We start from the raw sequence: 27,802 nt of genomic DNA on the forward strand, positions 1-27,802 counted from the left end.
TACACGCTTTGTATTTGAGCTTTGAGTCTTCGAGAACTGTCAAAGTTGGTCAAACTTTACGACTTGGAATTTATCGATTTACTTTCGTTGTGTCCAGATGTAACGCTCTTGGTAGGTTAGCATAAATAAATATCTTATCAATCAACATGAAATGATAAATCTCAAAGACAAATTCCTTATCAGGTTAAAAAAAATATTTTCATCCGCCATTGTAATATTCTGACACAATAAAATATATATTTATAAAATTTTTCTTTGGCTCTCTAGTATCTAGAAGTGTCGTTATCCATCCTGCATCCCAATTCCCAACTCCCAATCAACAATCAAGACTCACTAACAATACAGCTAAATCGCATAAACTAAATTGTTTGTTTGTAATTTTTTCACTGTAGGAACTGTCAAATATTAATTCAGTAAGTATTCAGCATAACTTTAATAACTTAAATTTAACTTTTAGTTTATTCTATTAGTTTCTGTATTTTTATAATGCTTTCGGTATTCGGTGGGAACAATGAACAGTCACATGTAAGTTAGCTTACAAAGAAGTTTTGGTGTTCTAATATAAAATCGAATAGGTGACTTTCAGATAAATGTCGTTGAATAATATTTATCCAAAATAATTGTTGATTTACTGAAGAAATAAATATTTTATCAACTTGTAATCTGGACACTTGGTAACACAGTATAGCTTAATCGGTAACTTACAGTTACTCTAGTACCGATCAACATGAATTTTACTATCCACAACAACAGACCTCTCAAAATTTATTTTTCTAAAGCTGCGTGTACTTGGTCAAGTTTTTTTTCAACGTTTGAGCTGAATGGGCAATTTTGAAAACTTGAATTTAAGTTTTCACAACTTATAATAGGCTAGCGATGAAGTGAAAAATCTTATCTCCAAGGTTTTTTTGAGTTTGTTTCTTGTTTTACTCTAGAATACTTGAAGTCTTGAAGGAATAAGAAAATATTAAAATTGAATTCTTCTTTGCACAATATTTTTTATCTCATTTTCCCATTTTTTTAGTTTAGATTGTAGCTTCAAAATTCAAGTTGAATCCGAATGTTAAACATGCTCAACATCTACTTGAATCAACAACACTTGAAGAGGCGTTCACGTTGGTTGGATTCAAGTTTCTGTTAGGCTAAATAGCCTACATTCATTTTACACAAGCGTCAAATTAAAAACTTAAATCGAAGGAAACTTGACTAAATGTAAACCCCTTTATCACTATACTATGTTTTTTGTTAGCCCATTAATTTTTCGCCGGCAATCTGTTGTAGGGCCACAGCTGGATTCCCATATTTAAAGTGACCGGCGCAGTGAAAATATAATTTCCATGAGTTCTCATTGGATTGTTCTCACTCAGCACGGTCGAGCGAGTATGAATATGAATAAGGACCTTTGAAGTGAAATAATATTATCTCTATAAAGCTGGATTCGCACACAACATTGACAGTGAAAACATAATTCCCATAAGTCCTAATGAGATAATACATAGGCGCTCGGCAAGGCTGAATACGAATATTCCAAGTAGAACTCCTGGGAGTTATATTTTCACTGTTGTGTGCTAATATAATAACTATAACGGTCGCTTTCACTATCTTTGGTGTGTGGGGATCCAGCTTTACACAGTCATATAGATGGTGAAAATATTATTAATAGTATCAATTTTTATTTGCAGCAAAAATGATCAAAGAGGACGATGAGAATGAAGAGGATTCGCTAGTTAATGCTTGCCTGATGGTGGAGGATACCAATGAATTGTCTGATAGCAATTCAAATAAGTGCGAGCTGTGCCATCAGTTTATGCCGTCGCAAGATCTGCGCTCTCTTCATTATGTCCTCAATCATGGCTGCAAGATCTGCAGTGTGTGCTCTCAGGTTTCCATCACATTGAACTCATTCAAGATTCACGTCAGGTCCAATCATTCCCAATTCTTGTGTGATCTATGTGATAGGCCTATTGTGTTCTCAACACACGGCGAACTATTGAAACACAGAAACAATATTCATTTGTTATTCAAGTGCCCATTGTGCATCTTCGAATTCTTCAGCGAAAGCCATGTTGAATCTCATCTTCTAAGGTTTCATCGAATCTGCGTGCCAAAATTTTTGTCTGCGAATAACTATGTATACGAGTGGTACGATTCAACTGAAACGTACTATTGTAACATGTGTGGGGCCAACAAGTGTAAAGTTGATGTTTTCTCCCATTTCATACAGCACCATCAGATCTCATTGTTACCATTAGCCCAAAAATTTATGTCTCAGAATCTGAACATAAGAGTTATTGGCGTCGACTCAGAAATTGATTCCCAAGCTAAGCATAATGTTACCATTTGTAAAGGATGTTCAGGACATGTTTCGGAAGAAGTTCCTCTCTCTGCACACAACTTTATTTGCCTTGGAGAAGTATTGTGCAAAATATGTTTGCAGCCACAAAGTAACCAGTTTACCAGGAACTCGCACATTAATGAAGAACACACACATTATCCTTGTGCTTTGGGGTGCTCCGACACAATCGTATTCGACAATGAAGAAAAACTCCATGATCATTGTCGCAAAGTTCATAATGTTATGCCATGCCACCTATGTACATGTTTTGTAAGTTGTGCAGAAGGGTTGATGAAGCAGCATCTGCAGATGTGCCATTCATACTACCGTTCCGATGAGATCTCACTTAGTGACTCTCTATTCAATGTACATTGTGGCAATACGACGATTGGCCTCATTTGCAGCCTTTGCGACTTCGATGCTGTTATACAAATCACTAGTGTCGAAGATCTATTCAAACATCTAAATTTTCATTCAGTTTCTCTCGGAGCGGTTTCTCATTTTCTCGAGAAAGATAATTTACACGAGAGTTTGCATATGAGACTAAGCGCATTGAGGAACATAGATAAGTATTTTCAGAAATCAGCTTCAGATACTAATGGTTCACAGCAGACTGACAATAATTCTTGTCATGGATCCTATCCAGAAGATGATAATCCTTCATCCGGGAATACGGAAATAATTTTTCTTAGCAATTCAGAATCCGAATGTTCACGCACAAAGAACTCACAAGTAGATTACAGTCAGTCTGACGAGTCAAAAATTCACTCTGTTGAAGAACCAATTACAGTCATTGGACCATCCTCAAATCACACTCTATCCAATGGATTTGATATAAAAAATCCAAACAATCCTGTAAATAATGTTGCCGATATTGTAAACACTCCTGAAACTGAAAAAGGCCCAATTTGTTTAGAATCGGTAGGAGAAGATCCAGATACTTCAAAAACTGAATCCTTAGCCAGATGCTTGGAGAATGATAAGACACTCAAGCTGAAAGATGAAGTAAATACTCTTGAGTATGAACAAGAAGGGGATGAGATGGTAAGCAGTACGGGAGATATCAACAGCAACAAGAAATTAACTAACTATGTCAATGAAGCTGATATGAACATAGAGCTTGTTGGAAATAAGGATCCCAGCAGTGATGATGCAGAGATGATGGCGGATAATTGTGATGGCAACGATGATATGAAATTGAAAATGGAGCTTGTCGGTAATGGAAATGCCAACGATAATGCTGAGATGTTGGAGGATGATTATGATGGCAACGATGATATAGAATTGAACATGGAGCTTGTTGGTACTGAAAATCCCAACGATAATGCCGAGATGTTAGAGGATTATTATGATGGCAACGATGATATAGAATTGAACATGGAGCTTGTTGGTACTGAAAATCCCAACGATAATGCCGAGATGTTAGAGGATTATTATGATCCGGACGATGATGTGGAATTACAAAAAGCAAGCGCCGTGTTTCAGAAGAAAGTTCGTTTGGCTTTATTGAACGTAAAACCAGATGTTAATCCACGTGACGTTGAATGTGTTGTGACCGATACAAGTGATATTGAGGAGTCTGAAAGTGAGGATGTTGGTGCACGTCGTACCAAGTCAAAGTTTAGAAGTTTACCTGGATTGAATCGGATTGGCCAAAAAGGGTTTCGTTGCGAAATTTGCCGTGGCAAATTCAAGTCTGATGAAGGAATGAGAGAACTTGTAAAACATATGAGATGCTTGCATGGATTCTCTTGCAATTTCACTGGTGCTCAACGGAACGTTGCTTTCACCTTCAACAAAGGAAAACCTGGGCAGAGGCTCAGAATGCAACCTGGTAAGTAGAAGACAAACCTTTGTAGGCCTATTATAAGGTCCCTAAAATCTTGAGGTGAAAAAACCGATATTGTCAGTTGCACATAATTTACTTGAGCCAAACTTGAGTTTCAATGCACTGAGGAATCATCTTCCAAAGTCAGTCCAACCAAAAAAGAGCACTGAAGATGATGCCCTAGTGCATTGAAACTTAAGTTTGGCACGAATTAATTCAAACAATATCGTTTTTATTTCACCTTAATATAGAGAAATTCCTCAATGTCTCTGTTCAGTGTAAATTCCCTAAAATCTCATGGGAATTCTAACTTTGCGCAACATTCAAGTAATTATAAATTCAAGACCGGAGAAAATGTTGGACTGCTTGAATTACTATAGTGAGGTCCACGTTATATTGACGGAGAAAAATAGGACAACCGCGTTGCCGATTTTCTACCTTGCTACTGCCTTCCAGACAAGATAGCTGGTACCGGTATATCCAATGTAATATCAATTGTTTTATTCGCCATAAAAATATATAAAATAATAATTTTCATAATTGAGATGAAATATTTGATTAATTATATTCCTAATTGTTAAGAAACGCTCTAGCAACTGAGCTTCTAAAGGATAGCGCTATCTGCTTTGTCGATTTATAGATAAGGATAACAATATCAATGTTAATCGAATACTGCCATTATAACGTGGATCGCACTATACTGTCAAACCTTTGTAGTATTAAAAAATTGTTCATACGCGGTTTATCTACGATTTTAACTCTTGCAAAACTTGAGTACCAGATCAAATCATTTTACAGGTTCATGAGTTGATCTACAGTTGAAATTTCCTTAATTATATTAATTAAATTAATAATTATATATATAGAGGTAAGTGAATTCGACTGGGCTAACATGCCTGACCACTAATGTATCACGACTTCTGTATACGTTTATGTATCACATAATTCTGTGTTTTGTTTATTTATTTATTTATTAGATAGAGCGAACAATACAATAGTCGGAAAAGAAAAAACAGGCTATTGCCCAAAACTTCGTTTACTGAATTCCATTATAACTTTACTATTTGAATAAGAACTTTTATGATAATTTCTGTAAGCTACATGCTGCGGATGCTTCTTTTTGATTATGTTGACTTGTAATTATTTAATAGACATCACACTATCGAGTACATTAATATCTTGAATTCCATGATCATGTAGAAGTTTGATGTTGTCACAGTGAACTCCAATACTAGACCCTAAACCATTGATATTTGATAGTAATAATAGGCAATTTTATGTGCAATAGAACGGCTTAAGCCTTTGTATATTGCAGCTGTCAATGAAGATCAATTAATGTATCAATCATATTAAAAGTGTCAAGAATCTCTTATCTGACCTCTTGCAAAAATTTTATTTTATTTTTGAATAAATTTGAATGTTCAAAGAAGTTGATTCTATTGGCCAAACGGTTGCCGTTTGTGATACATCTTTCAAGAGGCGATGTATAACTTCTCACATAGGCATGAAACTGATGGAAATCCCTCAAGTTGCTTGTGGGTACTACAATTCCAACTCCATGATTGCCAACTTTCTGGTGTCCATGAAGGCATTTGTGCCGAAATATAGCATCAAGCTTCTCTCTTCGCCATTCCAGAGTTTCCAGGTCAACTTCACGACAAAACTGGCTGTAGGATAGATGCTGCATATCCGGTTGAAGGCGCTTTAACATCAGACGCACAAATCTCCTTTGAACGGATTCAATCTTTTTGGTTGTGATCAGTCTTTCTCTATTCCAAATTTCAGAAGCATACTCTAAGTGACACCGAACTAGGGACATGTAAAGAGTTCTAACAGTTCTAGGGTATTGGAAGTCCCTCCCTATCCATCTCAACATGCCTAGTTGTCTTCTCGCCAATTTGATAAATATTATTAATGATTTTATTCTATTATTTGTTCCAGGTTTAGTTTGTCCCATTTGTTCGAAAGGATGGAATTCAAAGCGATTATTGAGAAAGCATTATGCTACCGTTCATGGCCACGACTTGGCCAAAGACGCAACATCAGGACCGCTGTCTTATAAGTGCCGTTTTTGTGAACAAACATTCTGGGAAGCCATTGAATGCTTCACTCATGAAAAAGAGGAACACCCGGAACAAAAACCATTCAAATGTCACATTTGCGGACATGCTCAACTTAGAAAAGTGAGTAGCAACTCAATAAACAGTGTCAGTATTAATTAAATTCTTCTACGGGTATGATCACGCTGTATGTGCAAGTGCTCGTCAGATCATAGAAACAAAATTGATAAAAAACAAAAACATGCACATAATTGGAAAGAGCCATAGAAACACGTTGTGAATTGCTTGCCTGTAGCTGCTCACACTGAACGCCACCAGCAAGTGCACGCGTTCAGTGTTAGTGTTCCTATTGCTCTTACCACATTTTGTTTCTCATCTGTGCACTTGTTCATGCACGATCTCACATGCACTTGTACATATACGCATCCAATGTAATCATACCCTAAATCTCATCCACCTACCATCAAATGTACTTTTTTATTCTAGTTATTAAGTCGTTTTATTGTTGAATTTCTTATCACAATTCGGGGCATTGAATTATTATTCAAGCAGTTCTGAGTTCCTTAACCTTCCGGTAGTCGCGCCCTACTCAATCACACGAGCAGTCGCGTGTTGTATTCTGTACAACATCCAATATTCCAAGTGTTTACTATGTTTACTGTCAAAACATATTAATTAATTGTATAATTACTTTTTCCATCTTCTTGGATTATTTTACGCGTATGAACATTTGGATGATTACCATTTCATAGCCCAATAAGGTACATCAAACAAAGCCATCAATTCTGTGTTATTGGTTCGTTTATAGTCTCCGTATATAGTCTTTCCCTATCTTATGCACTGTCGCGACTAAATGGCACCTAAAGACTAAACCATTGCTCGGTTGATACTGCAACTCAGTGGAGTGATGAGGGGAAAGTTTTGGAATGCTTAGGTGACTCATTCACTGACACCACTCCATTCAATAGTTTTGTGCAGCAAAAAACTGACACTGTTGTACTTTTTACAACAGCGCGACTGCCGGATGGTTAATGTGACTAAATTTTATTGAAATTATATTTCAGAAATCATTGTATTTATATTAATTATATTTATAAATTAATGAGAAATTATCTGGCAACGTTGTGGAGGTAGAGAAGGATAGTGCACTCTACTTTGTCGGATGATACACAAGAATAATAACACCAATGTTAATCAAATACTATAGTATGGACCTCACTATAGTAGTGTTGTGATAAAATGGAAGGGTACTTGATAAATTCTATTGTGTTCGATGATTTCTCATTGAAAATTTGTCGTTTTTTGAAGTGTAAATTGTTATTTTAGTAAGGGATAGTAGTTTAACCTAAAGTCCGTGAGATATTACTTTTAACACGGCTATTTCTCGAAGACGGTGATGTCCGATGCTCTATCCTTCATTAATCACTCCCACTTTCTCACAATATTCTCCCTACTTTTTTGTCAGTACTGTATGTGTGTGTGTGTGTGAGAGAGAGAGAGCCAACACTCCCCTCCAGCTATTGCCTGGCAATGTTCCAAAGTCGTTTACTGGTCAGCAGGTATATTGCCTTGTGTGATTACGGAGATGTGTTCTTCACAAGAACGTGAAGCGAAATGACACGGCACATCCAATTGTGCGCAGGATGACCGTCTATGTCTATGCTACAAACTGTGGAAGGAGAAATGGGTTTCTCCTCTTCTTGTTAAAAGTTATATCTCACGGACTTTAGATTTTGATTTGGACTGTGGTATAAATTTGAAAAAGGACAGTTTTCGGTATAATCTTGTGCCTTCTCATCTATATAATAAGAGAGAGTAGGGTTGTGTTTGTTCGTGTGTTCGTTTGTTCGCATCAAAACATGTCAACTTGTGGATTGCATACCGGAAAAACGGGAATGATTTAGATCTCCAAATTTTGAACATACATTCTAAAAATATCAATCTCGTGCACCTGGAAGCCCAAATTTCAATTTTCCTTCTAGATTTTTCAGAATTAATGTTCAAATTCATCTTTGCTACCGTAGGCTACATGAAGTTCCATAGCCAAAAGTGTGTCTTTTTATGAGCAGGTTATAAGACTTCAATTTACGAACGTCTATGTAAGTAGCGCAGCGGTAAAACGCTTGCTTACGGAGTGATGGTTCCTCGGTTCGAATCCCCGATGTTTCCCATTTTTTTGTTCTTTTTTCCCTCGAAAAGTATTATTATCAATTATTTTTTGAAGGAATTTGTTTTCATTACTATTGAACTCGGATTTTATCAAATAATTATTTTTAATGTAAAATTTTGCCACCAGTACAAATGAATTGGACATAGTCTTCATGCTGTAGGCCTATAATTGAATTTCATAAGAAAACATTAATATATCACAATAAAATAAGTAGTCATTTATATTCTTCAGTTATAATGTACAATCAGACACGAATTCCCAGTGAAACGAGTATTTTAGGCATTTTGTTTGGAATTGGGAAAACAAAAGGCTGCCTGATTCAAATTGAGGAGGATCCTAATCGAACTAAAATTTATTGATGTATTGGAAAAATCAATATGATTCTGTGAGGTTTCCAAGTATTATGTATTCTTCAGTTTTCTATACTATAATAAAGGAAAGAACTGGCTTATACACGTAAGGAATAGGGAATTATGTTTGACGCATCATCACGTCTGAAATATACTCAACTGATTAATTTGAAATTTTGCATATAGATTCTTCATTAACCGAGGATGATAATTATAGGCCTATTTTCAAATTTCGATTTTTTATTACGTCAAGTTTTCATTTTGCAGTTTTAAAATAGACCCTTGCGAAGCACGGGTTACCTACTAGTATAATAATAATTGTACTTGACTAAATAAAGAAATAGAATTGATTTGATTGTATATTTGTATCTAATCGATTATGTTGTATTTTTCAACAGGTAATGCTCAACAGACACTTGAAACTTGCTCATCCGTCGGAAAATCTGCACACGTACTTATCTTACAAATGCAAGCTATGTTTGAAATTGTTTACCAGCTACGAGATGCTAGCAACTCATGTACATCAAATTCACCCTTTGAACAGAGTCTATCCGTGTGCACACTGCAACCGCACTCATCAAAACAAGCGTTTTCTGGTGGCCCATATGAAACGCGACCACCAGTTCAGACCGTTCCAGTGTCGGCACTGTGGCGAGGTCAAGCAGAGCAAGCGTGCTCTCAGCATTCACCAGCGCATGAAGCATGATTCTAAATTCAAATTTCCCTGCAAATGCCGTATTTGCGATAAAAAGTTCGACTCAGTTGCACTAAGGTAATTTACCTCATTTTTTCTTGAATAGTTTAAGCCTGGTTTTCACTATTAGAGGTAGTGGTCGAGTAACTGGCATACTAATTCTGACTCTACTTACTTGGTCAGGTAACTTTTTTCACTACAATTGAGAGAAGTAGCATAGAGAAACAATAGCGTAAGTAGATATCCCATGGTATAGGGCGTTTATGTCGCAACTTTTTCTGTTATCTCAAGCCGATTACTGTCGATTTATACTGTTTTGTTGGGGTGAGAGTGTATGAACGGAACAGTATGAGAGACTACGAGCGTCACACAGCTTCACGGAAAAGAACTACGTGGACTATCGGCTTGAGATAACAGTAAAAGTTGCGACAAACGTCCTATACCATGGGATATCTACTTACGCTATTATTTCTCTATGATAGTAGGTAAAGTGTGTTGTCTGGTGAACAGAACTAACCTTGAAATGTCAATACTTTTTAATAAATTAACACTTCAAGGGCCGTTTGCACAGCCAAAGCCTAAACTAAATTTAATCAGCTGGTGGCTTAAACTCAAAATGAAACACATAACAAACGATACTTGTTAGAACTACATTTGTTAGATAGAGCACTCCTTGAGGTTTTGTTTAACACCAATTTTCATTTGTTTCAGTTTAGAATTGCCCCCTCTCTTGACTGTGGAAGAACGAGCCAAAATAGCAGTTCGTTATGTGGTCTGGGGATCTGTGGTGCGAATACAAATGTGTTGGAGGGCTGAACGAGGGATCCATGCAACACTGGATGAAAAACAGTTGAAAATTGCCATTCCAAATTACTAACAAGAGGGAGTGTCGCAGATGCAAGACAATCAGGAAGACCACATCAACGTCAAGGACAGCAGAGAATGTTGACAGAGTTCGTGAAATGTTCATCAGGAGTCCTAAGAAATCACTGCATCAAGGATCTCGTAGCTTCCATTGTTTAAAACTGAGATCTTTCTTGAGAATCGTTGCAACAGAGTAACGTGAAAGACCACTTTCACGAGATCCTTGAAGCAATGATTTCTTAGGGCTCCTCATGAACATTTCACGAACTCTGTCAACATTCTCTGCTGTCCTTGACGTTGATGGTCTTCCTGATCGCCTTGCATCTGCGACACTCCCTGTTGTTAGTAATTTCGAATGACAATTTTCAACTGTTTTTCATCTAGTGTTGCATGGATCCTCGTTCAGCCCTCCACCACCTTTGTATTCGCACCACAGATCCCCAGACCTCATAACGAGCTGCTATTTGGGATCGTTCTTCCACAGTCAAGAGAGGGGACAATTCTAAACTGGAACAAATGAAAATTGGTGTTGAACAAAACGTCAAGGAGTGCTCTATCTAACAAATGTAGTTCTAACAAAACTGGTTCATAAATAAAGAGATTATAGCTGTATAAAAATAGGGAGTGACTTATCAGACATTCTGTAGTATAGTTTTGAAAATGCTTTACGAAATTACTCCTGTAATGGGATTGATTGTTATTTTGTCATGGTTACATCATAACATGGTCGTTGATAAATACTTTTTCTTGACTTTCTAGGGATGTGCATCTGAAAGAAGAACACACCAACAGTAATGAGTACCGTTGTGAAGAATGTGACAAAGTTTTCTCTTCTAGATCAGCTTATTATGCACACAAGCGAACCCATCGACTCTCAATTGATGCCTACAAGTGTCAGCACTGCCAGAGAAAGTTCCTGGTGAGTTTTTTTTTTGTAAATTTACAGTTAAAAATACTGCAACATTAATTACATTGTTTTGAGTTGTGAAAATGTAAATGCTATTAATGAATAATACATTTTATCTCCACCATAAAAAACAAAGAAATTTTACAAACACTTTTTGAAAATCAACTGACACCATCAAGTAAGCTTGGTCAGTGAGTAATTAATCTATTGTAATTTAAATAAACACAAAATAGTTTGAGTCTAGTCCACTTAACTGCAGGAAGTAACTGCAGGACTTCCACATAACTGTGGAAGTCCACATAACTAGTCCATACTGCAGGATGTATCACAATGAATTAATTTGAAATAGAAACCATAAAACAAATCCAATCAAGTTTTATTCAATGACAACATTTACATAAACAATTCCGTACAAATAACAAATTCATAACAACAAATAACAAAATAACAAATTCAATTAACATAACATATTACAGCTCATTGAATACCTACAATACAATTTGCTTAAGAAAATTCTTGTCTGCAAACAGGAGTGGAATACATTCAGAACTCAACTAAAAAAGCTAAAAATACAAGAACTCTTATATATTACCACTATTCTATCTTAACCCTTAATTACTAGGGTTCCTTCCCCAACATCTATTACTAGGCTGGGTGAAATTTCACCCATATTTTTCTTATTTTTTATTTCACTTTTTGGAAGATATATTCCTCCTATTTATGAATGATGAATCTCATGATCTATTATTTGAAGAATATTTCAACGTGTCTTGCCAATTTTTCGACAATGTTTTAATATATTTTTTCATAATTGAAAATTTGTCTGTTTTTCTGAAAAAAATATGATGATTTCTGGTAGAACAACAAAAAAATAATGAATGTACAATCATTTTCTACAAATTATAACTATTCTTCATATATTTCTAAACAAATTAATGATTTCTATGATTGTATAATAGTCAATTGTCTAAAAACAAAATTCATGACAAATTCATTCAATATTTGAAAACTCGCACTATTACTAGGCTGGGTGAAAAATCACCCAGGGAGTCAAACAAAGAAAGAAACAAAGAACTATATATTTTATATCTGTAGGCATCGTTGCCAACCTAGAGCATCGAAATTTCTCAAGCCCTGGGTGATTTTTCACCCAGCCTAGTAATTAAGGGTTAATATATTTCTTAAAAGTCAAGTGTCGTTTATTTCAAACAGCCATTCCTTAGTTTCCTTGCTGAAAAGAGTGGAAGAAGAACATGTCCTTAGGTCATATGGTATTTTGTTGAAGGTGTAAGGCCCTAAATACAAGAATGAGAGTCTAAAAAGCTTTTTATTGGACTTTGGGGTCCTATACAACAGTATATCAGAGTTTCTCATATGATAGTATAAGTTGTATGTCTGAACTACATGTTATAGTTCAGATTGTAGTAGTAATGGCTGTTGTAAATGGCTCAACTAAATTTACACTTGAAAATGACTCTTGAAGTGTTGAAACTAAAAAGGGTACTTTATACTGTAATAACTTTTATTTTGTTCATAAAACACTTGTAAAATATAACAACATTACTAGTGATTTTTTTTTCAAATCAAAATTTTTTATTCACAATACAAACAGTTGAGGGTCCTGCCAAACCCAAAGGTTTTTCGGCGGGTGCCCAGTTACAGAAAAAAATTAGTTACAAAAGATAAATAAACTTAGACAAAATAAATATTACACTTCAAAGATTTTAAGTAAAAAATGAATGAAAACTAATACAAAATGCAAAAATAAAATAAGAAATTTACATCAGATTTTGATACAGAATTAATAAAAAAGGGAAAAATAAAAATTTATTAGAAAGAAATGAAATAAAAAGGAAAAGGGAAGAATTGTTTTACACAAGTAATAGTACATTTTTATCGTTGAGGCAGGCGGCAGTGACAATAAAAGGAAACTTTTAAAACTTCAGCCAGCAAAAATTGAAAAATTCTAATAATGTAAGCATATGCTGTCATTTTTTAACTTGACGTTTCTTAAATTATGTGTACGTTTGTAATATTATTAGTTTTATAAATTGATTGTGCTGTTATTATTGAGTTAAAACATTACATCCTTCTTAGAGTAATCACGAATATTTGGAGGAAGTCTGTTAAATGAGTAGGGAATTTAATTTCTATAATTAAACATTGAAGTATCCCAATTAAAATACTTTTTCAGAAATGTTACATCTACATTCTGCTTTCATCCAGTTGAAAATCAATCAAGAACATTTGTGGGATTTTTTATTCCATTGTATTATATTATTCCTCTCTCTGTAAAGGTGCGTAGAGACTTAGGGCCAAGCCACATGAATCTTTTTTCAGGCGTATTTGCGCGGACGAGGACAGGAAGCTCTCCGATTGGCTGATTATCAGCTGATTGGGTTGACATTCTGGAATCAGCTGAAATCAGCCGACTCGTCCGCCGCCAGTGCAAAAACGCCTGAAAAACCCTTCATGTAGCTTGGCTCTTATGTTCCACGAACAAGCGCATTTCACTCTTCATCAGCTGATGCTATTTTTATTATATCAATATTTGTACAAAAACAGTTATTTACACCTGAAAATGGCTCTTGAAACTAGTAAAATAAACGGTACAGTCCCGCTCTTGTAGCTTTGCCTACAGCGGAGAGCAACTAGACTACAATACTACCCGTTCAAAAACATCGAACATCTGTAGGGAGCTTCCTCCATCTAGGTATAAGGGTAACCGTCCACTGGAACCTTATTCAAACGATCCGTTCAGCCGTTGGATCAAACGAATCTGCCGGCTGTTAATTCGGCCGAATATGGTCGTCCATTGGAACCATTTACGTCAGTCTAGTAGGCTGGTTGTCAATTATTGAATTAACTACTATCATAGCCACCAAAATTTTTCATAAACAATTATTCTATTAAAATTTTAAAAATTGAATAAACAAATATCCACTAAATTAGTTATTCATTATAATAATCTTACCTTCAGATCCTATTTGTTCAGCAATCTTTGTCCACAGATTCCTTTGAACATCACGACGATGATATCTTTTGTCTCGCATATCCCACAATGGAACATGCTCTTGAACCAGACTTATTAACTTTTCATTGCCCATAGTTAAAACTATAAAACAGAACAAGTTCAAAAAAACAAATACAGACAAGACCGTGAAACAATTTTGAGGTTAAGATGATGTTATCTCAGCTCGACTTCGTCCGGATAGAGCCCTGTCCTCAGATTCCTTTGAACATTACGACGATTATATCTTTTGCCTCGCATATCCCACTATGAAACATGCTCTTGAACCAAACCTATTAACTTTTCATTGCCCATAGTTAAAACTATAAAACAGAACAAGTTCAAAAAAAACAAATACAGACAAGACCGTGAAACAATTTTGAGGTTAAGATGATGTTATCTCAGCTCGACTTCGTCCGGATAGAGCCCTGTCCTCAGATTCCTTTGAACATTACGACGATTATATCTTTTGCCTCGCATATCCCACTATGAAACATGCTCTTGAACCAAACCTATTAACTTTTCATTGCCCATACTTAATTAAAACTATAAAACAGAACAAGATCAAAAAACAAAAACAGACAAGACTGTGAAACAATTTTGAGGTTAGGATGATGTTGTCTCAGCTCGACTTCGGCAGGATAGAGCCGGAAAATCCCATTTAATTCCGATTGAAAACTTGATCGGCCGGAGACGGCCATGCACGGACGTATGAACCTGTTGCAATGGACGAGCATCTAAAGCTTTCTTTGTTGGGGGATCGTTCGGACGAGTTCGGTAGTTTTCGGCCGATACTAGTTCGGACGTAATCGGTTCCAGTGGACGGCCCACCTATAGGTAGGCCTACTCTGGAGCGTATGGTTTTTTAAAAAATTAGGAATATCACGCCGTGTACCATACCTTGCCTATATGCAGTTTCAAAGTCACGGAGGCAAAGCTACGGGATGCATACTAGATCATTAGTATTTTAAGAAACAGTAAGACACAGATAAGCATTAGCTGATGAAAAGTGAAATGCGCGTGTTCGTAGCGCATAAGTCTGTACGAACCTTGATATTTTCCCCTCAATTATTTATCTTTCTTTTCTCTCTGTTACTTTTCTGTCAGTGAATTTCATTTCTTAATCTAACGATTTGTTTTTTTTTTATGTTTGTAAAGAGACGAGACGCTTATGTTGAACACTTGCGAATTCACACGACTATTCGGCACAAATGCCCCCAATGTGATAAACAATTTGTGCAGAGGTCCAATATGATACGTCATATGAGGATGCATTCAGGTAACATTCTGATTATCAAAAGGTTTTTATTGTATCTTATCTGTATATTGATTGCATATAGTAATTTATGTAGTTAACTTGATCGATGGTTAAAGGTGTTGTTTCGCACTAATTAGAATTTATACTCTAGTTTATATAACTTTTGAATTGGCGTAACACATTGGGAATACAATTTTGAAAGATTATAAAAAATATAATCACATAGAAGATGGGGAATACAATTTTAAAAGATGTTCATGAATGAATCAATGAGAACACTAATAAGATTACTTATTTAGTTTATTAAATACTCAAAGATTAATAAATTGTATTGTTACATGAAGAACGTGAAGAAACTGATTCGACTTATTACAACAATTTACTTCAACAGATATCGATAGCAATATAGTTCGACATAGTACTATCGATATTTCAACCTGTAACATCCAATGTATTCCAATTCATGAGTTATAGAAACCACAGTATAAATGATTTTCGTTTCATTTTTGCAGATACTTTGTATCTTTATGACTTGCTTGCGTTTGGGTGTTGGTAGATTCATGTGATAGCAAATGATTGTAAAATGTAGAATAAATCGAATAGCTTAACCATTTAATGCTTGATTTTCGAATGCGTTGGAATGTGGTTTGGGATGCACTCTCGTAACGCACTGAATTATTTTACTATTTTTTCGCACCAGTATCTAGTTACTAGTTTTGAATTGGTGACAAGCGCTTGACTGGAGGATGGTTTAACAGCTATATACTTCCAAACCTATTTCTTGGTTGTTTGAAACCTTTCTCAAACGTCTCATATGGACATCAACCTCAGCAAAAATATATGTATATAATCCTGATACATACTATCTTTTTCAGGGCTACCGCAATTATTAAATCACAATAAAAGTTATCAAGTACCCTTCATTTTAGCACTAGTTTCAAATCTTCAAGAGCCATTTTCAAGTGTAAAAAATTTCTTGAAGAGTTGAAACTAGTTGTGTTATGATAAAATAATGGGTACTTGAAAACTTGTATTGTGTTTCAATCCTGATACAGTATAGATTATTTATTTCATTCATATTTTGAAAATTCATTTTTTTCATTTTGTCAGCTCAGTTGAAACAAATCCTGTTTCATTGAACCTCGAATGATACAGAGTAATCTAATTACTACGCAACCCAGGATGATAATAATTACTTTATCAAATCACTGCAATTCACGTACATAGCTTACGCTATTTTTTAATTGATCTGGAACATGTTAATTTTGCTGCAATGAATGCTTCAACACGCTTCTTAATATCACCAGATATTTTCTTGATGACTATTATATTTGAGGAGGCAGCGTTCAAAAATGATCTTGTCACAAAAAATAAAAAATCGAGTTATTTGTATCATTTTGAAGGTTATGTTGAGCGCTACAAGCCTGCATGCTCAGAACTGGTCAGAAAAAATCTAGTCCAATGTTATTTAATAGTAAAACTTGACATATCAGACAAAAAGAGTTTTGTCCACGAGTAGTTTCTAATCGGAAAAGGTTTAGTCACAATCAGCCAATCACAAAGCAGTAAGCATGGAAACTGCTACTCATGATGCTTTGCAAATCTAGACACCCGGCCTGACTTTTACAGAATGTTTGAGGTTATGTTAGTGAGTTTCGACTTTCGACAGTGATGAATTACAGCGGTAAATTTGAATCTGGAACAACAAAAATCATATCCCATTTAAAATCAGATGATTTTAAAATTAAGTATTGGAAAAACTGATTAAAAACCCAATTATTTGTTTTTAGTGAGTTTGGGCCTTGGAATGAATAATTCATTCTGGCTGTTTTCAAATGACTGATTTTTAAAGAAAACACACATTCAGGAGACAATTCAGTCACATACTGAAACTGTAAAGAAGGTCGTTCAAAAGAAGTTTTGTTCTGATGCCTGATAAATCATGTAAAAAAAATCAATTCTCTACACTGGTTTATATTGTTACAAAAGTTTTTTGCAATTTGTGAGAAATAAGCTTTTGGTGACAAGATCTTTCTTGAACGCCGCCTCCTCATTTATTATTCTTAATTTCAGCAGATATCTTCTTATATTTATGTTTGGTTCCATCTTGATAGGTCAAAGTGCTTGTGCTTGGGTAGGCCAATTGGGTGAAGGTTGTTTTAATATTTTTCCCAAGAGAAAAGTCATGAGGCAGACAAATCTGTGTATCTAGGAGAGCACAGTACACTCTTGAAGTAATGGTTCCCCCAAAATCTCCTGCAACATGATTATCGTGAATTCTGTTGCATACTGGAGTCTCGTTCATGGTTAAGTGATAGAGTGGACATTACTGACCAAACTTCGCCACTTCAACAAATAAAAAATCCATTATTCTATTCCTTTACTTCTATAGTGATGTCCTCGTTATAATCGCAGTGTTTGATTAACATTGGTGCTGCTATCCTTATCTAGCATTCGACATAGCAGATAACGCTATTGTTTTGAAGCTCAGTTGCTAGAGCGTTTCTTAACAATGTAAGTTTAATTTACAAAATATATCATCTCAATTATGAAAACTATTATTTTATTATATATTCTTTTAGCGAATAATTTATCATTTAAAACAAGAATGAACAACACCGGTATCAACTATCTTCTCTAGAAAGCAGTAGCTAGGTAGAGAATCGGCAACGATGTTTCCTATCTTTCTCCGCTGTCAATATAACGTTCATCTCACTATAGTAATTCAAGCAATCCAACATTTTCTCTTTAACCCACCTTTATCATTAACACCTTTAGGTTAACAATATCATTCTCATGAATATAGTGAGGTCCACATTGTGATAACAGTATTTGATTAACATTGGTGCTGCTATCCTTATCTAGCATTCGACAAACCAGATAGTGCTATCCTTTTCTACCTCTGCAGCGTTGCCAGCTTGTATTCTAACAATGCAGAAATATAATCAACGAAATATGTAATCTCGATTATGGAAATTTATTATTAAATCTTTGAAAAATATATTTTCTTGGCCTCATGAATTAGCAAGAATGAACAGTTAATATTATCTTCAATACAAGGCAGAGAATCGGCAACTCTGTTCTCCTATCTTTCACCACCCTGCACCATGGACTTCACTATAACAAATTTATTAACGTATGAAGATGTTCTAATGAAATTCAGATTTAATTCAATTTAAATTGCATCAAAGTCTTCTAAGAAACATTGGACCACAATTCCAATTATACATCAACTACGATTTTTTCCTATCTGTTAATGGGTTATTTATTTATCGGTTTATTTATTTATTCATTTTTCATTATTTTAAACATGCCAGTTAACTTAAAAAATATGGGAGTCTGATCATCAAAGTCTGGGTTTCTGACTGTTAACAACGCATTCGGCCTCATCAGACATAACATGGTTAATAACCCGATCACAGAAATGAAACGTTATAACCATTGACAATGACCAAGTTTCTTTTCTCTAACAAGTTATGCTCTGAAGCTACAAACTTTGTATAGGAGGGACCTTCTAGCATGATTACAAACACAAACTAAATTTCCCACCACAAAATGCTGTAGAAATTAGGGTTGCGTAGTAATTGGGTAACAAATCGTGAAAACTGATCAAATTTTGGAAATTTTATTTGTTTAGTTTCAAAAATATTTTTTTATGTTAATTTAACTTTTTGTTGATTTATATTTTTATTTATTTATTCGTGGACAAATATTTTGGAAATTTTATTTGTTTAGTTTCAAAAATATTTTTTGTGTTAATTTATTTATTTTTTCTTGGACAAATATGTTCAAGTATGTTTTATCAAGATTTGATCGAAAATTTTACAGGGGAAAAACCTTACAAATGCTCGCACTGTTCAAAAACATTCTCTGATAAGACCGCATGCAATTGCACCTAAATGTTCACAAGAAAGAAGAATTCGCATGTCCCTATTGTGATAAAACCTACTCCAGAAAACAGGTCTGTGTCCGCTCTAATCATTCATCTAATGTTAACTATACTTTGACCAATTTCAGGCATTCAACACATCAGTATTTCAAGGTGCTGCGTACTGACTTATACGCCACTAGCACGCGCATTTTACTTTTGACCAGCTTATTATATTTGTATGTTACTGTTTCTGTACCGATATATCAAGCATAACATCAGCTGATTAGAGCATGCACAGGTGCGCAGTTTGTAGAGTGCACAGGTTATACCGTCTTGCAGGAGTAGCACCACCCAATATCAGAAGAAAGGTTGCTTTAGACTAAACACGCCATCCACTGTTTGGACATCAACCTGCAGTTGGACGGTTGAAGTCAAGGAGAAGTCTCTTGCAAACATGCCATGTCCTGCAGGGCTCTCCAGTGGAGCAGTGGAGGGATGGCTTTATGTTTGAGTGATTGCCATTTCGGCAAGAATTGCCGCCTGGTCATGATTTGGCTTTGAAAGCTCTCAAGGTGTGTCCAGATGCAAAACAAACCTGCAAAAATGGGGTTTATTGCCAGCTCATGATGACATCTTCTGGGAGTGTGGAGCAATTCAGGAGCAGGAACAGTTGCTTGTGTGCCCTCATCTTGATATCCAATGTAGAAAGGAGGATCTCTTTCAAGCAAATGACAAAGCCCTACCGGTTGCTATTTTTGGAAACATATAATTTAAAGATAATTGATCCAATGTTTATGTATATTTTTAGTATTATCGTTTTCTTTTTTTCACATGTAACCTCTGTATCTAATGATTGTTGCTTGTTTGGACACGGAAGGTAAGTAAGCTGATTAGAAGTGAAAAGCGCGTGTTTGTGGTTCATAAGTTTAGGACGAGACAATACTAGGGTAACCGTCCAATGGAACCGTATTCAACCGATCCGTTCGGCCGTTTGATCGGACGAATCTGCCGGCCGTTAATTCGGCCGATTATGGTCGTCCATTGGAACCGTTTACGTCAGTCTAGTTCAGTAGTTGGCTGAACTATTGAATATTGAATTAGCCACCAAAACGTTTCATAAACAATGATTATATTGGGATTTTGAAAATTGAATAAACAAATATCCACTAAATTAGTTATTCATTACAATAATCTTACCTTCAGATCCTATTTGTTCAGCAATCTTTGTCCACAGATTCCTTTGAACATCACGACGATTATATCTTCTGTCTCCCACAATGAAACATGCTCTTCAGCCAAACTTATCAACTTTTCATTGTCCATAGTTAAAACTTTATAAAACAGAACTAGTTCATAAAAACAGACAAGACTGTGAAACAATTTTGAGGTTAAGATGATGTTGTCTCAGCTTGACTTCGGCCAGATAGAGCCGGAAAATCCCATTCAATTCGGATCGAAAACTTGATCGGCCGGAGACGGCCGTGCACGGACGTATGAACCTGTTGCAATGGATGAGAATCTATAGGTTTCTTTGTTGGGGAATCGTTCGAGTTTGGTAGTTTTCTGCCGTTGCTAGTTCGGACGAAATCGGTTCCAGTGGACGGCCCACCTTAAGCGTGTTTAGGTTCGACAGGAAGATCTTCGATTGACTAGTTGGGTTGGCGCTTGAAAAAACGCCTGAAAAACGCTCAATATGGCTTGGCACTTAGGCTCTACTCTCTCTGGCGTTACTCAAATCGTACAAATACTCCGGTCCATCATAGATCACACCGCTTGTTATGTATACTCTTTGCCACTACTTCAGTTGCCAGTAGTCTTTCGACTTATGTGCTTGTCTTTCAAATTATCTGCTTGTCAAAAATTATCTCCTTGTCACAAATTATCTGCTTATTTCAAATTATCTTTTCTTGTATTAATGTTTTATTGCGAAATCCATTAATGTGATTCATCACATAAACCCCTCCATGCACACGGACAAATAATCCACGCAGGGAGTATATTCATTATATTATTGGTACACTATTATTTTGTAAATATACTTTTTGATGAATAAATTTCAATCATCAACTACTGATTGACAAGGTTGATCAACTCGGCCAATCCAAAAATATTTCAATTTCACGTTAAAAAGAAGCAAATGACATTGATGAATAGAGTAGTTGGGTTAGATAATTTCAAACGAATAGTGTAAATACATTAAATTTGATAAAATTTAAATAATAAATAATTTGCATGATGTAATGATTGCATGATCGTATGATATTAAATATCATGAAATTTTCATGGTGGAATTTCAAACGAATAATGTAAATGCATTTAATTTGATGGAGTTTCAATAATATTTAATTGGCTTGGTGTAATGATTGCATGATTGTATGGAATTTAATGGTGAATTGAAGACTGAATCCTTACTATTATTTGAATGATTTATTAATAATTTGTTGGTGCGTGGGTTTATTGCGGCTTTAGCCCGCAAAAGTTTATTTCAGAATTATTTCCTCATAACTAGGATTTATATTTTGCTATCACGTTTGAGAGAAATTGAAATAGAATACCCACAGAGTAACTTAATTACTGTTGATTTATTGCATCAAAGCTTTTAAAACTAGCCGCCAATATTTCAGGCTTGTGTGAGAATAAAAATCGGGTCTCACTTATGAAAGTTTTGAATATAATTATGAAAAATGATATTTTATTGTTGAATGTAATATATTTGACATGAAATTGATTATTATCAAAGAAAATTAAAACTAATATTAGATCAAAAGTAATTGGATAATTTGAGTTTCAGTACATTCTGTAGCAAAATGCAGTCAAATTATAGAGAACCGGCTACCCTGGTCTCCCATCTTCCTTCACTGCCACTATAACGTGGACCTCACTATACTATACTATAATACATGGGTAGTGTTGCAATAATACATTTTACATTTAACAATACTTATAATATATGGGTAGTGTTGCAACACTACCGTGTTGGTTACTAATAGAATAGCATAGAGCAATATATTTAGCTATCTGCATAAGTAGATTTACCATGGTATAAGTAGTTTATGTTCCAAATTTCTTCTCTGACTACTGTCTGACTATTATTAGTGTGTTGTTGGGAGTGTAAGAGTGTAAAGGTGCGTACAGATATACGCGCCGCAAACATGAGCAATTCACTTTTAATCAGCTGACTATATCTGTATTTTTACAGAAACGGTATAAGATATAGATATAAAAAGCTTGGCATCAGCTGATTAAAAGTGAATTGCTCATGTTCGCGGCGCGTAAATCTGTACGCACCTTAAAAACGGCATAGTATGAAAGTCGTCTACCAGTGTCAAATAGCTTCACCAAAACAACTACTAGAACAATCAGCTTGAGTTAACATTGCAAATTGGAACATAAACGCACTATACCAAGGGATATCTTCTTATGCTAATAGTAAGCAATAATAGTTGTATTTTAACCTAAAACTAGAAAATTTCAATTGTAGTGAATTAATTGAATGTTCGTGTTCCAGAAACTGAACAACCACATTAAAACACACACCGGTGTCGGACTTGTTTCTTGCGACATTTGTGGAAAGGTAATAATGTTTTTTTTATTGCATCCCAAACATCCGAAATCAGACTGAGGATAAAGGCTTCGACAGACAGACGCGACACAGGCTCGGGCGGGACAAACCGAGCGATATTGAGCTCGGCAAAATATCGCTAGTTTACCGAACTGAACATTCACACACGCGCTGCACGCAGAAGCTCGCAATTCGCTAAAACCATCCTGTCCTGTTAGGTTAGTTGTGTGTGTACCGTAGCCTACTGCTTCTCATTGAAATCCCGTAATTTTTTATTTACTACTTTGCTGTTCAATAACTACTAAACGGAATTGATTTTCTTTTGGCATGCACTACGGCTTGATGCTTCTTTAAACCGATGTCAAGGTTATTTTTTTCAAAAAAAATTCTGATAATGTGTAATTTCTTGGTTCAAGTTCGTGAATTTCAATTATAAAACATGAAAAGTTACTTACAATGGCTCATCATGTTCGTCCTCGTCCATAGCGAGCTTCTTCTTGTAAACACTGATCCATATTCAAAAAAATTGAACTAAATTATTAGCTACTAACTACACTGCATTCATGTGCGATAAGAAAGGTGTGCACTACTGATTCCCGCCTTGATTTCCGAGCGGTCTACCGAACAGATTCGGTAGACCGAATTACCGACGCGATCTACCGCTTGCGATAATATCGCTTTCCTCGGTATATCGCTGCTGTGTGCACTTTCTCATTTACCGCTATGTAATAACATATCGTACCGAATCGTCCCAAGACCTGTATCGCGTCTGTCTGTGAATGCCTTAAGTCAAAAGAACAACCTAAAGGAGGTTCTCAACACATATCGTAATACATTGATAAAATACTGTAATTATACAATAGTCACATGAAATTTATTAATATATATATATATATTATATATATATATATATATATATAGTATATATAAAAACGCAGTTAGTCAAGAGTACCTATGTACACGGACCTGGGAAGAATCAAAGACAAGGAACAATAATATATGACTCCTGCTGAAACTCATCCACAGAATAGTATGGCCTTTCAAGCAACAGCCTCTTTAACACTCCTCTGAATCTTCGTAAGTCCGCCATGTCTCTAATATCCTGAGCTAATCTATTATATATTTTTGGGCCCATATATTGCGGAGATTTTTCAAACATGGCGGTTCTATGAGCAGCCACTGATAGGGAGGCTGAGTGCCTTGTATTGTAACTGTGGATTTCATTATTGCGGGTGAAGTTTGGTAGGTTTTTGTGAACGTATGAACAGATCTCCAAGATATACAGTGACGGCAGTGTAAGTATCCTGCTACTAAGGAATAGTTCTCGACAGGGATATCGGGGGGGCTTACCAAAAATAACTCTTAATGCTTTTTTCTGAGATATTTTTCTGAATATTTTATTATTGATTGTATTATTTCGACCATTTTTTCAAATATTTGTTCCAAAATATGAAACGGAAATTGATTAAGATCTTGTAGACTGAAAATTATTAGACAGAAAAAATCGATTTAGTAAATAATCGTGCTGGAACGATCTTCAGTGTTAACCTTCCGGCAGTCGCGCTGTTGTAAAACGTACAACAGTGTCAGTTTTTTTGCTGCACAAAACTATTGAATAGGGTGGTGTCAGTGAATTAGTCACCAATGCATTCCACAACTTTCCAACCGAGCAATGGTTCAGTCTTTAGGTGCCATTTAGTCGCGACAGTGCATAAGATAGGGAAAGACTGCATACGGGGACTGTAAACGAACCAATAACACTGAATTGATGACTTTGCTTGGTGTACCTTATTGGGCTACGAAATGGTAATCATCCAAATGTTTATAGGCGTAAAATAATCCAATGAGATGGGAATAGTAATTATATAATTAATTAATATGTTTTGACAGTAAACAGAGAACATAACACTTGGAAAATTTGATGTAAAAATTACAACACGCGACTGTTCGTGTGATTGAGTAGGGCGCGACTACCGGAAGGTTAATTGGAAGTATGTTAAATGAAAACACCGGATGTAATCATTAGTTATTACATTTTATACGTTTGGTTATATGTTTTTATTTAATGCTTTTTATCTGTTGAATTGTCTTGATATTCAATAACTATTTTATTTAAATATATTAAAACTATTATGCGTAGTGATTTACTGCAGATGAACCTTGTACTTTAAATCATTGAGTTGGAAATTGTTTCAAGTAAAAAACCAATTTAGACTCCATGTAAATTGTTCATATTTACAGCATTTCAGATTTTGATGATACTTGTAGAAAATCAGGCTGGATTATAAATTGATTTCACCATCTTCTACTAAAGTATACAGAGGTACGACAAAATCTGAGCTGTTGAATTGGTTAATTGTAACATTTTACATTTTAAAGCGTTGATGAACTTTGTATGTATATCAGAAGACATGTAGTCTGATGAATCCTTGTGCTCACGAGACTATAATATATTATCTGTTCTATTCCAGTCTTTCACCAGCAATTATGCATTGAAACAACATCTAAAAACTCATGAGTCCCAGGTTGTGTGTGAAGAATGTGGAGAGCGTTTTAATAATGCCGACCAACTTAACCGCCATATTGAATCTACACACGAGCCCGCTCAACGTTTCTTATGTCAGTTGTAAGTAGAAACATTCGAATAAGAAAATACTCACTTTTCTTTTTTTAGGGCTACTGAGATTATTGAAACACTATAAAAGATATCAAGTACCCTTTTGTTTTCTATTACTTTATAATTTTTATTGTGTTTAAGAAAATTCCTGTGTTGTGAATTAAGTTGATATCAAGAATTTGTTGATCTGAATCTAAGTTGATATCAATTTAAGAAATTAAATTGATATAAAGAGTTGATATAAAGAATCATTTCATACTCTAGTTAGCAGCACCATGGAGCAACGTCTTATTATTGCTTAGAGTCTCTATTAACGGTTTAAATACTGTAGTCCGGCTGCACAGAAGCCTGTTAGATTTTAACTGTGATTAAATGCCAGGAGAACCGATCCTTCTTTTCAAAAAATACCATGGTTCACAGACCAATGGACTCAACTCATTGTCCTATAGTGAGCTGCACGTTATAATGGCAGTAGTTGATTATCATTGGTGTTGCTATCCTTGTCATCATTTATAAATGCAGATAGTGCTCTCCTTTTCTATCTCCACAACGTTGCAAAATCGTTTTTGAACAATGTAGAAATATAATTCATTAACAAAATATTCAATCTCAATTATGAAAATTCTTAATAAATCTGTAAAAAAAATTATATTCTCGACGAATAAAAAATAATTGATCATTTAAAATAAGAATGAACAGTAAATATTACATCAGATATACCGTTATCCTGTGTAGAAGGCATTGATAAGGCAGGGAATCGGCAATGATGTTCTATCTTTCACCATTTACGATTATGTACTCTACCACTGGCAAGCCTGAGAAGAAAGTTGAGGCTGTTCCTTGAGGATCACCCGTTTTATGCGCTGAATGAGTTTTTCAGTTGTGAGAGTGCTGATTTGGAGCGGTATTTTATACTTGATGCATGCTCTTGCCTGTTTTTCTTCTTTGATTGCCTATTGACTTGTCTATCTTTGAAACCCAGTGTGGTTAACATTAAGGTGAGTACAGATTTACGCGCCGCGAACATGAGCAATTCACTTTTAATCAGCTGATGCCAAGCTTTTTATATCTGTAAAAATACAGATACAATCAGATGATTAAAAGTGAATTGCTCATGTTCGTGGCGCGTATATCTGTACGCACCTTAATGGACAGAACCAGACATACTAATACTATAACGTGGACCTCACTAAAAGGGTTTCATGTTCCAAATTCCAAGCTGATTTTTGTTATCTCAAGCAAATTACTGTCGAGACTATTGTCGATTATTACCGTCAATTTTTTGATACTGTTTATGTTATACGTATATGAATTTTAGATTTTCAATTCAATAAATTTTAGATATTTTTTGTAAGTGTATTTTGTAAAAAGTTCTTTGTTTATTTTGCAGATGCTGCAAAACTTTCATTAAGGAATCCGCAGCAAAGAACCATTTGCGTTCCCATACAACTCGCAAATCTCTGATATGTGAATTGTGTGTGAAAAAATTTACCACCATAAATTCACTCAAGCAACATCTGATAAATATTCACAAGATGAATAGATATGATGCTATTTTCAAAAGCATGGTCGCCAAGGTATCAGCTGAGTGTGATAGGTTGCAAGCCAATCAACAAGACTTTAATGATGTGATGGTACGCGTTCCTCTTAGTCAATTATTGGAAGAAGAAGATGTCGAAGAGAACAAAATGAAGAATAGTAGTGTTGAAGATGAAACCAAAGATAGTGTGTCGGGAAGCCAAGGTAATGTTGAAGATGAAACCAAAGATAGTGTGTCGGGAAGCCAAGGTAATGTTGAAGATGAAACCAAAGATAGTGTGTCGAGGCCCTCGAAAATCTTCAAATCGGATTATTCTGATTCAACAGATTCATCAAAATCGACAGATTCGTCAGAATCTTCGCTTTCGACAGAATCATCGACTTCAGAATCATGGAATTCAGATAATGCATCAGGTGAATCTGTTGATCCAGAATCATCCGACTCTTCTGATCATGAAGATTCACCTCCATTAGATTCTGATTATGCATCTGAATCGTTTGATTCCGATAACTGAAATCATCACAATATTATGTATTCAGCTGCCCTAGTCTAGCTAGACTGAAAGCCCGTCTACCTAGTTCAATAAACACACAGGGTAATCACTAATCATTGTAAGCAAGTCCAAATTACTTCTCAATTATTGATGACATTGACTTTAATGTAACCCATGTTGTACTTGGGGAAGAACATGTAATTAATACCGGTGAAATAAGCAAAGTTAGGTCGCATTACTTGA

At 35.3% G+C, this 27,802-nt stretch overlaps 1 protein-coding gene across 1 annotated transcript; it reads left to right on the forward strand.

Moving 5' to 3' along the window:
- Window positions 1-297: 297 nt before the first annotated feature.
- LOC111055285 lies at window positions 298-27,802 on the forward strand. The gene is made up of 9 exons (XM_022342453.2): window positions 298-413; window positions 1,683-4,169; window positions 6,105-6,346; window positions 9,142-9,515; window positions 11,061-11,220; window positions 15,377-15,497; window positions 22,856-22,921; window positions 25,381-25,535; window positions 26,917-27,802. The coding sequence occupies exons 2-7, from the start codon at window positions 1,688-1,690 to the stop codon at window positions 22,873-22,875; spliced, it is 3,399 nt and encodes a 1,132-aa protein (XP_022198145.2). The 5' UTR covers window positions 298-413; window positions 1,683-1,687; the 3' UTR covers window positions 22,876-22,921; window positions 25,381-25,535; window positions 26,917-27,802.

The sequence above is a fragment of the Nilaparvata lugens genome, chromosome X (genome assembly GCF_014356525.2).
Source record: "Nilaparvata lugens isolate BPH chromosome X, ASM1435652v1, whole genome shotgun sequence".
In the NCBI taxonomy this organism is placed as follows: Eukaryota; Metazoa; Arthropoda; class Insecta; order Hemiptera; family Delphacidae; genus Nilaparvata; species Nilaparvata lugens.

What these genes read in the sequence shown, in the direction of transcription:
- LOC111055285 (XM_022342453.2), top strand. Translation starts at nt 1,688, where the DNA reads ATGATCAAAGAGGACGATGAGAATGAAGAGGATTCGCTAGTTAATGCT. An exon ending in GACATGCTCAACTTAGAAAA is followed by an intron (nt 6,347 to 9,141) that starts GTGAGTAGCAAC and finishes ATTTTTCAACAG; the next exon opens with GTAATGCTCAACAGACACTT. An exon ending in TCATATGAGGATGCATTCAG is followed by an intron (nt 15,498 to 22,855) that starts GTAACATTCTGA and finishes TTCGTGTTCCAG; the next exon opens with AAACTGAACAACCACATTAA.